This window comes from Calidris pugnax, unplaced genomic scaffold (assembly GCF_001431845.1).
Source record: "Calidris pugnax isolate Ruff unplaced genomic scaffold, ASM143184v1 scaffold23, whole genome shotgun sequence".
NCBI classification, from domain to species: domain Eukaryota; kingdom Metazoa; phylum Chordata; class Aves; order Charadriiformes; family Scolopacidae; genus Calidris; species Calidris pugnax.
In genome coordinates this window covers 636,810-650,813 of record NW_015090772.1, presented here as the reverse complement: position 1 = coordinate 650,813, position 14,004 = coordinate 636,810, and the positions used below count along the sequence as shown (strand labels likewise).

The window sequence follows — 14,004 nt, the reverse complement described above, 5'->3', positions numbered from 1 at the left end:
TGGGGGGGGGGGGGGGAATGTAAGTGGCTGAAAGGGCCTGTGCCTGACACTTGGCTTTCCCTGGGGAAGAGAGTGGTGCAGAAAATAATATAAATGCTGAAAACACGTTAAAATCCACTCGTCTTTATCTCAGCAGCTGTGTGGAGACGTGCACAGGCAGACTGTCTCCTGACCTGTAGGAGCTTAGTGACCTCCATCTGCGGAGTGCATGGAGGAGGAGGGTGTTGCTGGGTAGCACGTCATGGTACCAATTTGAGATTTAGAGACAACGTTCACCACTTGCTTTGCCTGTCTATGGGTGGCTGGATTGAAGGGGACGCAGGGAGTTGGGTCCTGTGATTGGAAATGAATGATTACAGCAAAGCCAAGGCTTGCTGCAGCGTAGCGTCGTGTTGGTGTGGTCCATTTAGAATTTGAGGGTGAATTCAGACCCAACAATGGTGACTACGTTGTGTGAGAAACGGGCCAGGACCTAGAAATCCTTGGTTTCCAGAGTTGCCTTTGTTTTTCCCTAGGGGAAAACCCCTGTCTGATCATTTCTGAGCTATAAAGCCTTGGCTGCAGGTGAAGCCAAAGGACAAGCTGCTGCCTCGGCGCTTGGGCAAGCAGCAAGAAAAGCATGACAGAGGGAAAAAAAAAAACCCTAGAGAGCTGACATTGCACGCAGCATGAATTGAGATGGGGAGGCTCACTCCTTAAGGCCTTCTGGTGAGCACTTCATTTTTTTCCTTTTTTTTTTTGGTCAGGACATTGCTACCTTGAAGAGACATGGTTTAGAGATGCTAAACCAGTAGGGTCAGGCTTCAAAGGTCTGCATCTGAGTGCTTCAGTGGCAGCAAAAGGACCTGGTCTGTGGTCACAGAGAGGGGTCAAAATGCTGGTTTGTTAGCTGGTATGAGGAAACCCTTTTCCCCCTGCCGTGAGCAGTGCTGTGCAATGTTTCTCTCCTTAGAAAGCTTCATGTAAGTGACTTGAAAATAGAAGCTCAAATGTTTTGAGGTTCTCTCTTGGAAGGAACTTATTTTCCTTTTGGAGTGAAAAGCTGATTTTTTTTTTTTTTTTTTTGCTTTGGAAACGCCAAGGCCCTTGTATTATGGTCCTGAATACAAAATTGGTGTGTCCTTTGCATGTACATCAGGTATTTGGACCACTTTGCTGGCTTTATGAGCAAACCTGTTTTGTGGCATCTGTTATCTTCTATTTGTTGTGAGTACAGAAAGCAGCTTATCTCACCCCACATCCAAGCACAGTATGAGAGAAAAGGTTGAGTGGGATTCCTTACCCAAAGAGGAGTGTGTACGCTGGCACCCCTGTCACAGCTCATGTTTAGCCACATGTCTTGCAAAATCACCCTTTTAAATTTTATTTTTTATTTTGTTGCGATTTCTGTTCTTCAGTAATGCTGAGCTCAATCTTCCCATACTCTGTCTGGCTGTGCGAACTAAGAATTGATGCCCACAAGAGATGCCTTGTGAGCAAGCCTTTGGTGAGAAGAATAATAAAAGAATTAAGCTTAGGTATTTCCTTGTATTTTTTACTAAAACCTTTTAAATGCAGCCTTTGAGCTAATGACAATAGAAGATATGAAAAATGTGCAATACAGAGGTCTTTTCTAGTCATATATGAATGCAAACTGTGTGCTGTGTGAGGTGTTACTAGGAGGCTCCCACTGCACACTACTGGGATTTTCTTTTTTTCCCTTCTTTCTTCTTGAAGTTAGCCTGAGCCCTGGAGGAAGCTTGGGATGGATATGGGCTTTCAACAAATGTTGGGGGAGGAGTGGTGGAAAAAAAAAATAAAAATCAATGTTGAATTCTCAGGCAAATACATACTGCAGTTCCTAACAATAGAAAAATAGAGATTAAACCAAACACTACTGAGTGCTCCTATGAGTTTGTGAAGTTTAAGGAGCGCAGCAGCAAATGGTAAATAGGCTCAAAACTCGGAGAGCTAAATAATCATTTCAGTCAATATGAAGACTGAGGTTTGGCTTTTTTACAGCCTTCACAGCTGTTGTGCTTTAATGGAGAACTCCATTGTGGATTGGAGTTGGGGATGAAATTTGCAACTGGTCGGCAGAAATGATTGCCTACCTGATACTGTATGATGTGGCCTCTGAGCTTGTAAAAGACATTGCTCAATGGCAGGACCTAACTTATTATAATTAGAGGTGAGCAAACCTTCAAAAGACTGATTATCTAATGGGCAGTTGTGTGCTCCAGAGACAATCCTGTCCTTTCTGATGCTCAGTATTATTGCAGGTACCAGGGGCCTGGTTCAGAGAGCATTCAAATCCTGGGATAGTTACTCAGTGTCCATCTAAGTCTGCTTCAGCTTCTTCAGTTTTGAAAACCTTTCTGGAGTTCTCAATGGCTTCTTCATAATGTTTCTTATTCCCCTTATATTACTTGTGTATATAGATAAATCAATATGTTCTCCACTTTTCTTCCATGCGTGTACACACGCATGTTTCCAACCCCTTTCTGTTTTCTTGCAGAGGCATGTTTCCAACCCCTTTCTGTTTTCTTGCGGAGGTGAGTGAGATCAGAAGCTACTTCTCCCCTTTCTAGATCGTGTTTTAATGTGAGATAAGGAGGTCAGAGGAGGGAAACCCTATTTCTCATTATGTGAACATTCCCTAAGATACTGGCATCTGCAGGATGGGTTGAAATTAGGGCACTGTGGTGTTTCTGCGACATCCTCCTGGATTAGCAGGCTGACAGCACCTTCCCCAGCATGTTCTGCCCAATATGTCCTGAAAAAAGGTCTTCTCTTGCCTGACTCTTCTCCAGATCAATGACTGGGTGTCTCTGCTGACAGAGGTGTCAGGAGGGGCAACCACAGCCCTGTTGCACCACCAGCTCTCGCAGTGAAGAGTCAAGACAAGACCTTATCTGTGAGACCCGCCTCAGAGAAATGTCCTTCCAAGACCAGGAAATGAATTTGATGAGCAGCTTCCCACATGGGGGCTCCCCGGGAGAAAGAATAATCATCCCAGTGTGCCTGGGAACAGCTAAACCAGCTTTGAGCCACACACCAGGGACAGCCACTTCTACAAGTAACTAATTGGCTTTTCTGTATTTGAAAGCAAAATACATTTATTTAATTTCTGATGAAATTCCGAATACTGCTTTTATTTGACTCTCACTTGTATCTCCTAGCAGTATTTCTCTAGGGCTCTGTTCTGTGTTATAAAGCACAGACATCAAAAAAACCGAGTTAGGTCTCGATCTACAAATAAGCACAGCACAACGTTTAAGCTCTTCATTCCTACAGGGAATCAGATGCCTAAATACTTTTGTTGGTTTGAACTTGAAAAAGGGAATCCTTTTCCCTATCTGCTTCACACACTGTCTAACTGGACCCCTTTGCCCAGCTCCTCCAGGGTGGAAATTCCTGCACTAAAGGTCAAATGCTCTGTCAAGCCATAGAGGAGAAATTACTGAGTTTCCTGTCATTAACATATTTGTTGCATTTAGCAGGAAAATTCAAGGTGAGAACCTTTTAATCCCAAATACCTCAGCTGTAGTGGAATCGTTGCAAGCTATATTTATGGATTTGTTTCTACAGAAGTACATGAGTTTATTTTTTTATACATAAATTTTTAAGAACAACATATGTGAACATCAGATCTAAGCTGGCTGGGATGGGACTGTGTCAACAAAAGGAACAAACTGTAGGTGTAAAAGAGCAGGACAACCCAGAGAAGACCTGCCACGGAGTCCTGGAAAGTCCTAGGTCTTAGCTCTGTAGACTTGGAAGATATGATCCTTAAATTGTATCAGAGATGTCTAACTACTTGTATCAGGAACTAGGCCAAAGCACTTCTAGTCTCTCTGTTTCGCTGGGTGGGGTTCCTAAATTAGAAGTCTTAAGGTTTGAGATAATGGTGCAAATGACTGCTCCTCTTTCCATAGTCTGTTGACAAAGTGGGAATCCAGGGAAATTGGTGGTGAGATACACGGCGGGGTTGAAACAAAAAGGTGAACGTTTGGAAGGTGTAGGCTGGTGGACATACAGCAGACAAAACCTCCTCCTGTGCTGGCCTACCAGGAGTCCTCCACTCACTTCTTTAAAAGAATGCTTAATTCCTCAGGTTGAGGGACAGAAAAAAACACCCACACGGCTACCTTTGAAATGATAGGTAAACTCGCACTCCTTTTATTAACTGAAGAAACCTTTGAAGGGAATGACAAGCACTCGTGCCACAGAGCGAGCGCACCATGCCACTGTTGGTGGCCACAAGGGTACCTCCTGCATGTAGTAACTGAGCAATGCCATGGCTGATTTTCATCCTGAGCAACAAAGATGGTGAAGGGTCTGGAGCACAAGTCTTATGAGGAGAGGCTGAGGGAGCTGGGGTTATTCAGCCTGGAGAAGAGGAGTCTGAGGGGAGACCTTATTGCCCTCTACAACTATCTGAAAGGAGGTTGTAGAAAGGTTGGGGGTTGGTCTCTTCTCCCAAGTCCCAGGCAACAGGACGAGAGGAAATGGCCTCAAGTTGTGCCAGGGTAGGTTCAGGCTGGATATTAGGAAATATTTTTTCATTGAAAGGGTTCTCAGCCATTGGAATGTGCTGCCCAGGGAGGTGGTTGAGGCACCATCCCTGGAGGTGTTCAAAAGACGGGTTGATGTAGTGCTGGCAGATATGGTTTAGTGATGGTGTTGCTTTTTGTTTGTTGTGTGGGTGTTTATTTTTGTCAAAATCATGTTGACAGTTGGACAAGATGATCTTTAAGGTCCCTTCCAACCTGGAAGATTCTGTGATCAAAATCAGCACAGCTATTTAAGGGTTGCAACTCCAAAGTCTTGCTAAACAAAGCTGATTTAGATAGAGCCAGGATAGATACAGCCAGTCACGAGTGGATCACAAACACACAGTAGTCCTTTCCTCCTAAAACTATGATAGTTCATGCAGCACCTCTGTTTTAACGTCAGACAGGAGAGATGTTGCTGAGCCTATAAAGCAGGATATGAGTAGCGTGGCTGTCCTCTCCCCCTTCCAGGGACTGGTCTCATTGGGTGTCCCCTTGGCCTGGGCTGGCCAAGGTAAGGTGGCCAGAGACCCAGTGTGGGTGGCTGTGTCACGAACACGTGAGGTGGTGGGGTGAATGCTGCTCCTCTCCCACCAGTCGTGGGGCTGCCATCCAGGGCTGCTGCTCTGCCTTCTCTCCCGACAGGGCTGGTTTTATTAGGAGACTCTATTTTCTTGTCTAGAGCAAAGATTATGAATGTTATTTTTCTTGAGAGCAAACACCGCCTGCCTTCCTCTCCCCACTGGCTGCTGTTTCTTCTGCATGCAATAACCCAAGTGTCTGGGGGTTTGTGTTTGAGTGAAGAAACCATAAATAAGACTGTTAGCCCCTGGCCAATAGCCAGTATGTGTCTCTGCTGCCCGAGTTCTCTCTGCAGGTTCTTACTGATGTGTGTATAAGAGATGATAGTCCTACCAGCCATGCTGGTACTCATCTAGGCTTGTGAGCATCTTGAGTAACTCTGATTTCTGTCTTTATTTTCAATACTCTCATGATGCTGCCATTGCTATTTCCATGCTGGTACTCATCTAGGCTTGTGAGCATCATAACTAACAGCTGATTTCTGTCTTTATTTTCAATACTATCATGATGCTGCCATCGCTATTTCAATTTCAATGGGTGCTGTGGGTCTGCTCTGGGGGGAATCTCTATTGGGTTGGCCTGAACTTTCCAGCTCGTCTCAGCCTCTCCAAGAAACAGCCCATCTAAATGCCAGATGGTTATGGTGGCACTAGTCTGCCTTTCTCCTCTGCATCAAGATAAATTAAAATTTTTACACGTGTGTTGCACTGTTTCTCACAAACAAGAGCAGGAGGCTCTGGTGGTCAGGAAAGGGCTGGTTGAGACCAAGCCTGGAGGATCTGCCCTACCTTGAGGGTAGATCCTTGAGGTCCAGCCAGGACCCTGGTGCCAATACCTCCTCCTGCATGTTTCTGCCCAGCCACAAACCCCCTCAGCAGAGCTTACTGTGTGCTTTTATTTGCCCGAAGACCGATGCAGTCCTGAAAAAAGCTTTTGTCTCACTCATAATGAATTTTCCAATGAAAATCTTAATTCAGAAAAAGTCTGTGTCTGGCTTGACTCATCAGCCCAGAAACAGTGCTGGAGTTTCAGCGTTGTTTCCGGAATAAATAGTTGGTTGAAACAATCATGATCAGCATGGTTGATAGCTGGGATTTGAGTCATAATTTTGGATTATAATTCCCACACTGTGATAAACCTGCGTGAGACATAATCCGGTCTGAAAACCTTCCTGCACGTCCTTTGGCAGGTGGGCTTTCATTAAGTGCACAAAATCTGTGCCAGTCTCATCAGATCTCTTGCAAATGTGTATTGCCCCAGCTTCTCGGGCATCATTTGCTGACAAAAGGAGCCTTTTCAGGAAGGGTGTGGGGGGGATATTGTTTAGTTTTTACCTTCTGCTTGTTTGGGGTGACTTTCGCTCTTCGTACTTGGTGTGAGTAAATCCTCCAGATCTTGCAGCGCAGGGTTAGTGCTGGCTTTGTTGTTTCTCTTGTTTTTCTCCTCTTCACGTTGCTGCATCAATAAGAAGCATCGGGTTTAGTTTGAAAGGGCAGATGTAATCCATGAGATGGTGGCCTGGCGTCATGGTTGGCGTGGCTAGGTGTTTGTTGGTATGGATCTGATCTCTTTGCCAAGCTCGGGGTTGCTGGATCTTGGTCCAGTGACCAAAGGCTTTATTTTTTTTCGGAAAGAAAGCACTTTCCCCCAGAGGACTGAGAGCCTGGGAAGTAACGTCTCCACACCTTTGCTGTTTCTCATTAAGACTCATTATCGGAGTGGAGCTGTGCTTTTGCATCTATCCTGCTGCCAGACCTAATTCATATTAGTTCAGGGGTCCCCTGCGTTATGGTCCTCTGCATGTTGTAACCTCTCCCAGTTCTGAATATCATGAAGTCCAAGTCCTACCCTGCTAATTCAAATCATTACATCTGCCCGTATCTTGTTTTTCCCATCTCCCTGGCAGAGACAGACACCAGCCTCCTTTTTTCAAGTGCTTTGAGAATTACTGCTAAAAATGATATTGCCATGTTGTTATTTATGGCTCTTTGCTCTTCAGCTTGTACAAAAATCTGGCTGTGGCTTTGATAGGCTTATCATCATACCTGGGAAATCTCAGGCTCCAAAACATTACTTGAACTTTGAGGTGACTTATTTTTGTAGGTGGAAAGCACAGTTTATGGGAAAACTCACTGTAGTTTTGATGTATGAAATAGCAGGCAATTATGGGATGTGACCGTTCTATGGTTAGCCATTAAATGCCATCAGAGAGGGCTGAAAAAAGCATAAAACGTGCTTTCCCTTTTTGTCACTGAGGCGCTCAGAAGTGAAGAGCGATCTAAAAGCATATGTTGCACGTTAAACTGAAAAGCGGGTGGTATTTCAGAGATGGCTTTGCCAGATCCATACTTACCATTTGCATTTTCTTCTTCAGCTCTGCATTGGCACGCTGGTAGGCTTCAGCCACAGCGTTGAGGTAATAGATGGCCAGGCTGCAAAAACAAATGCGTTGCTGTAACGATGGGATCAGGGGAGAGAGAAAGTTTTACAGGGAGGGAATGTTCAATTTTTGCCTACCCACTGACACCTAGTTTTCCCATCAGATGTCTTCAGGCTTAGGAAAAATTCAGGCTGCCTTGTGGCACGGTCAGCTAAGGTGGGCTGACCCAGTCCAGTAGCTCAGGGCTGCTCCAAATGGTGTCCCTGCCCAGGGCAGGGGGGTTGGAACTCCATGATCTTTAAGGTCCCTTCCAACTCTAACCATCCTATGATTCTATGAAACAGAATAAACGTGACCATACATCCCTCTTGCCTCCACCTTTGCTGGCCAAGGCTTTCTTGGCACCAGGTTTGGCTCTTGGGCCTTTCCTTGGTGGTGAGCCTGTTCAACTCAACATGTGGCTGAAAACCAACTCAGCTGATAAAACACATGCCTTTGTCAGTGGCTCAAAGGAAAACTGAAACAGACACCAGGTTATACAGGGAACAAAAAACTCAACAAACCCAAAAAACCCAACAAAACAAATAAACCCCACAACAAAACAAACAAAACACAAAACCAAACTGGGAAACAAGGAAAACAGTGTAAGGCAACAGTCCTCAAGTGCTTTCCACCTTGGCCAGGACCAGCTGCATCCTGCAGCCTGGGAAGGGGCCGTTGGGAGCAAGCAGGATCCAGGTTGAAGCAGAGCCTCTGGCTTTGGTTTCAATCCCTTCTTCTGCAAAAAGGGCACGCCAAAGCCAGGGGCAAACCAAGCCAAGCGGGATGGGAGAGGGCATGCTGGCTGCCAGCCTCTGGTGCACAGAGAGGTGTGTGTTTTTAAACTCCCCCTCAGGCATCTGGGGCTGCCTTGTCACCACTGCCACTTGCCAGCCAGTACTATTTTGGTTGTCAAAAATGTCTCCTCCTGCTTTTGTAGAGTGCTTTTATTCTTCTAAATTATAAACATCATCTGCTCGGTAACTCTGAGCCATTCCCAGGAAAAGCACCAGCCATTCAGTTCATCACTAGAGATTTTTGGGTTTTTTTGTTTAAAAAGTAAAGTAGAAAATGCTCTTGTAAAAGAAGGAAAAAAAACCAACAAGGCACCATGTACTGGCATATTGGTTTCCAGGTGGGAGATAAGGAGAAGGTACTTCGGATGACCTTTCTTAAGGGATTTTGCAGGGGTCTGTCTGGAGGAAACACATTTGCTTCCTTTTGCCTGGTATTAACCCAAAAGTCAGTCTTGGTGAGTAACCATCAGTTACAGGACTGTAAGCAAAAGGAGTGTTGTCTTGCCCTTTCGGCAAAATCTTAATTGAGGTAATTAGACTTTGTCTCCCTGTATACTTAGATAATTTTTGTAGCCATACAAAGATGGTGTGCTACATTTGAGTCCCTTAATGATAAAGTTTCTGAGACCAGGAAAGGACCCAAGCCTTAGGAAATGCCTTTGTAGGGTAGCTATAATTTTGTCTGGGATCATCCCAGGAAGAATTTGTGTGCACATAGTGAGCAGTGCTGCTGCCGGACACCTGATGCTCTCGGGGCATGCGAGAACTACTGCCAAGGGGCTCTTCATCTGACTTGCCCAGGCACCATGAGTGCACCCACTTCTTCAGGACATGACTCTCTTAGTAGCTGAAGGACTGGAAATCACAAATACACTGCCTGTGCAGCCTTTGAGGGTATTAGGTATCTGGGTGGGAAATGAGGATGTTTTAGGTAATGTGGACACTGGGTATCTCTCAGTTTGCAGAGGTGATTGGGGCAGAGACAAGGTGGTGCCTTGAGGAGAGACAGACAATGGGAAGGCTGTGGTGTGGGACTAGCCCAGAATGGGAAAGGGTGATAAAAGACATCTCTTCAGCAGATAAACTGGGTTTGTGCTGTTCCCTGTCCCAGTAGTCAGCGGAGGGAAGGGCAGGAGGCTGTCATTGAGCAAAACATTATTTTCAGAGGTCTACCACTCTCCAACCACCTCTGGTGATAAAAGACATCTCTTCAGCAGATAAACTGGATTTGTGCTGTTCCCTGTCCCAGCTGTCAGCAGAGGGAAGGGCAGGAGGCTGTCATTGAGCAAAACGTTATTTTCAGAGGTCTACCACTCTCCCACGACCTCTTTTTTGAGTTGCCTCAAAGCCTCAGAAACCTAACCTGCAGCCCTTTTGCAAAGGTCATCCATTTGGGTTGATTAGTTCTGCAGTCTTCATCTCGTGTTTGTGGTAGCATCTGCTAGTGCTACTGTGACGCCCGCAGGAATGGAGCTAATAACTCAATAATATGCTTGGCCATGCTAGGGATGTAGTGTGAGACTTCTTGTCTCCTGCACGTATCCAATCTGTTTCTTCTAACGTTAGGATTTGTCTGCATGAGTTACAGTATCTGACCATCTTTATTTAGGTTAAAATGAGTAACTAGTTCGAGGCAGGCAGGGGGATGACAGGTCATATTCAGTTTAATTGGGATTTTTCTCAGGCTGTTTCTATAAGAAGCTTCATAACATGGGAACTCGTATTTGATTTAATTTAATGGCATTATCTTCAGTGTAACCTATTCAGAATGAGGGATCACAGTGCCCAAGAAGGGCTGTACTGGATCAGCCTGGAGGCCCATCTCCAATGTGTGTGGATGCCCAAGGAAGAGTCTGAGCAGGGAAGCATATATAATATGCTCCCCAAGCCTCTCTGTGTCTCCCACTGTTTAGTCTCTTTGAGTGTTCAAAGTTGCCTGTAAAATTTGGCCACAGTTCTCCTCCTCATTTTGATAGCTACGGAAATCCTGAGAACAATGCCAAAAAATATCTCTCTAAAAAAGAAAAAAAAAAAGAGAACTGTCCTGGTCCTAGTGCTGCTGAAAGGTGCTAGGAATTAAGTATGGTTTCACAGACAGTGTTATCTGATCATTCTAAAACAAATTTCAGATGTATTATTGGGGTGGGGAGGGAAGAGGGGAGAAAAAAAACCCAACCAAACCAACAACTCTTCATATTTTTGGAATGTGTAATTTCTGAATGCCTGGCTTGGCAGTGCTGTAAATACCACCAGCTGTGACAGAAATTGCTTCTCCACAAGGCACTGGGCTGCGACTGTCCCTTTATTTCCTGCTGGCTACTTAATTTTTTTTTTCCTATGGAAGCTGTGATGGCTTTGATATCCACGAGGCCTTTGTCAGCAATGTGTTTCATCTGCAAGGTTGTGTTTAACTGGGTCAGGAAATCTAAGTTTTGGGAAACTGGGTTGAGCAAGGGAAGGTAGAGGGGTTAAGGAGAAGGACTTTGCCCTTGGATGGGCCATTATTTCAGCAGAAGCTGTGTGCAAATCTCACTGACGTCCCAGCAATGTTTTCCAACCTGCTCCCCCAGCCAGGCACATGATATTGCGAGGAAAACTTACACCATGAGCAGAATTGCAGGTATGATCAATCCTGGATTTGCCACGTAGCTGAAGATCTTGGCAACAAAAAGTGGGAAATCGAGCTCGATGGTCTCTTGGATGACTTCATACATCCTTTTCTTTCCACTGGAAAGACAAAGGGCCAGTTAGGAAGCGTAGGTATTTCCTGGAGGGACAAAATAGCCCCTAATTTAATGATGCTAAGTAGCAAGTCCCCTCCCTTTCAGTGAACATCAGTTGCCAACAGTGCTGTTGGCCACCAAGGATCTTGACAACAAATTCTACTGGAATGACTTTGTTTTAAATTATCTATTGGTCCATCCGTTCCCCAGCCACCCCCATTGATTATAAGAATAACCTTTGCTAGGCCAACTTGCTCCTGGAGATAATATATTTATTTCCATGTGTGGCTCTTGTGTGAGTTTTATGTACCCCTCTGAAATGTATAAAACCCTACAGAGTGCAGCAGCCGTGTGTTTCTGATCAATATCCTGTTAAATATGGCCTCTTCATGGGAGAGATGACTTTCCATACACAAATTCCAGCTTTCTGAAATAATGTGCCAACTTGAAGAGCTGCTAAGTAATGACAAAAATAGCAAGCTGTGATTATTGCTTAATAGGAAACTCAGCGAAAGAGTCATTTCCCACCAGATTGATAAAAAAGATGAGAGTATTCTGTATGAAAAGAGAACAAATCTGTAAAAGGCTGGATTACATAATTGACCTTCTTTTCCCCTCAGCATCTCTGGGTCTGTGAATTGAACCCGGAGAGCGCTATTCCTCATCTTTGGGCTTGGTGCCTCCTGGGATCTTGCAGGATTCTGCTCAGGAAGGCATTGGACTCTGTCCTGAGGATGAGAGTCAATAATGACAAACTTGGCTAAGTGGTACCCCAGCTTCATCAACTGCCTAAAACCCAAGAGAGCTGAGCTTTCAGTCGAGCTGAGAGGTGTGCCAAGGGTCTGAATCAGGCTGAGTGGCTTTTGAAGGGTTGATTGGGAATTGAAATAGCTCTTTCACATTGCAGATTAGTCATCTCCAAATGATAGCGTGCATGCGACAAGTTTCCTGTCAGATCTTCTGACATTGCTCGTTGACACCTGTCCTTGTTGCAGAACTGAGGAAATTTTGGTCTCTTGCCTTCTCCCTGGAGTCTTTTAGCTTTCTATTGTCATTCTCCATTAGCAAGTGGATAACCTAAACCGGTGCATCTACAGGAACAATTTGTTCCAAGCTGGCTCCTTGCTGAGTCAGATTCAAGGGGCACAGGAAATGGCATTACTCAATCAAATTAGACTTTATTGGCATGTTAATCTGGTCCACTGAATGCTCTGTGCAGTGCTGATTCTGTCCTAATTTAAAAAAAAGAAAAAAAGCTGCAACTCTTCAGGCTCGAGCCTATCAATTTCCTGCTATTTTCCAAAAAAATTCAACACGTAAAATCTATCTCATGCTATGGGAGTTCTTGGCTCTATGGAAGGTCTTAGAAGGAGGCTTTGGACCCCTGTTTTGCTCCCAGAATGTTCTTAAGAGCCTTATGGGTGCTCCCATAGCCTTTTTTTTTTGTTTGTTTGTTTGTTTTTTTGCTTTTCCCTGGGGGCTGCACCCTGCTATCCCACCCCTGCTGTCCTTTGCTGCTTTCATTGGTGTGTGTTGCCCACTGCTGGGCACGGCCCGTTACCACCAATTTAACCAGATTGAGAATGGAGGCACTTCACAATTTCTGCTGGAGAGTTCTAATTTTGTGAAAATAATCCCATGTGTCAGAGCAGAAACCGGTGTGTCGGGTGTTTCACTGGTACCTGAAGGGTCCACAGTCAAAGGAGGGAGGCAGGGACATGATGGTGTAAGCCACGGGCAGGAGGCTGAGAAACAGGATCAACAGCAAAAGTCCCATGTAAAAATTATTGGACTTGGAGGCTTTGAAGACTCGCTCGTGAGGGACATTGCTGCTCATGACAGCCCAGCACTGAAAATACATGGAGGTTAATAAGCGCAGCACGTTTATACCCACGAGCCCTGGAGCGTAAAAGGAGCCCATCCTGAAAAGGAAAGGAGAAGGTCAGGTGGTGTTTTTTGACAGACTGGAAGGGGTTTTTTATTATTATTATTATTTTCAGAAGAAGGAAATAAAGTGCTCATGTGGTGGCAAGTTTACCCATAAATAAAGTATAGCAGGCTGGCTTGTTCTACCCCTGTGCTGCCTGCATCCACGTAGGAGTATGGTAACCATACATTAAGGACCAGTGAGGTCTTGGACACCTCAGTGCTTGGAAAATACCAGGCAAGAGTAAACAGCAGGGACAGACCTTCCTGAGCCTGCAGAGATGTTGTAGTAGGGAAATGGGTGGAAATAATTAGCCTGTGGCAAAAGAAACCTTTATTTCAGAGGAGGTGAGGGCGCTTTGTGCTGTTGGCTACTGCTTTTGGTGCTGTCACACCTGGCTCCGTGCCCACCCTTGCATTGACATGTAAGCTTGTGGTGCCCCCAAAGCCCTTTCTGATCTCCTCCCACAGCATGTGGACCATCTTAATACACTTTTACCACTGAAAAATAATAAACTTATAAAATGAGAGAGGAGTGGGGTTTGCAAGACCTGTTCTCTGCTGCAGTTATGCTGCTGCTACTCCTCTTGGATGAGTAAGCTGGCATTTTTAAATTTCCACTTTTATATTGAAGCACAGAAAGTCAAACAACCAGAGATACCAAACCCCAAATGTTATTCTAGCTGGATTGGAACATTTAACAAAAGCTGGCATTTTTAAATTTCCACTTTTATAGTGAAGTACAGAAAGCCAAACAATCAGAGATACCAAACTCCAAAGGTTATTCTAGCTGGATTGGAACATTCAACAACAGAGAGGTAGTGGAGACTCTGTCTCAGGAACCTGCTTGGACGTGTTCCTGTGCAACCTGCTCTGGGTGGACCTGCTTTAGTATGGGGGGGTTGGACTAGATGATCTCCAGAGGTCCCTTCCAACCTCATAGCATTCTGTGATTTCTAACTTTACGGGCAGGTTTTCTAAATAATGAACAGCTCCCTCCCCCCGACAAAAAAAAAAAAAAA

General features: G+C 44.9%; 2 protein-coding genes across 2 annotated transcripts in view; one reads left to right on the top strand and one right to left on the bottom strand.

The window, feature by feature from the left end:
• Nucleotides 1–14,004, top strand: part of MYRIP (myosin VIIA and Rab interacting protein) — a 414,556-nt gene that overhangs the window by 1,144 nt on the left and 399,408 nt on the right. The window lies entirely within an intron of this gene.
• The window catches only part of LOC106887808 (transmembrane channel-like protein 2), a 37,268-nt gene continuing 29,704 nt past the window's right edge, over nucleotides 6,441–14,004 (bottom strand). The window contains exons 18-21 of the mRNA XM_014941552.1: nucleotides 12,739–12,978; nucleotides 10,935–11,060; nucleotides 7,471–7,549; nucleotides 6,441–6,572 (exon numbers count right to left, since the gene is read on the bottom strand). Coding sequence (XP_014797038.1) covers nucleotides 6,441–6,572; nucleotides 7,471–7,549; nucleotides 10,935–11,060; nucleotides 12,739–12,978 — 577 coding nt within the window. The remainder of the gene's footprint in view (nucleotides 6,573–7,470; nucleotides 7,550–10,934; nucleotides 11,061–12,738; nucleotides 12,979–14,004) is intronic.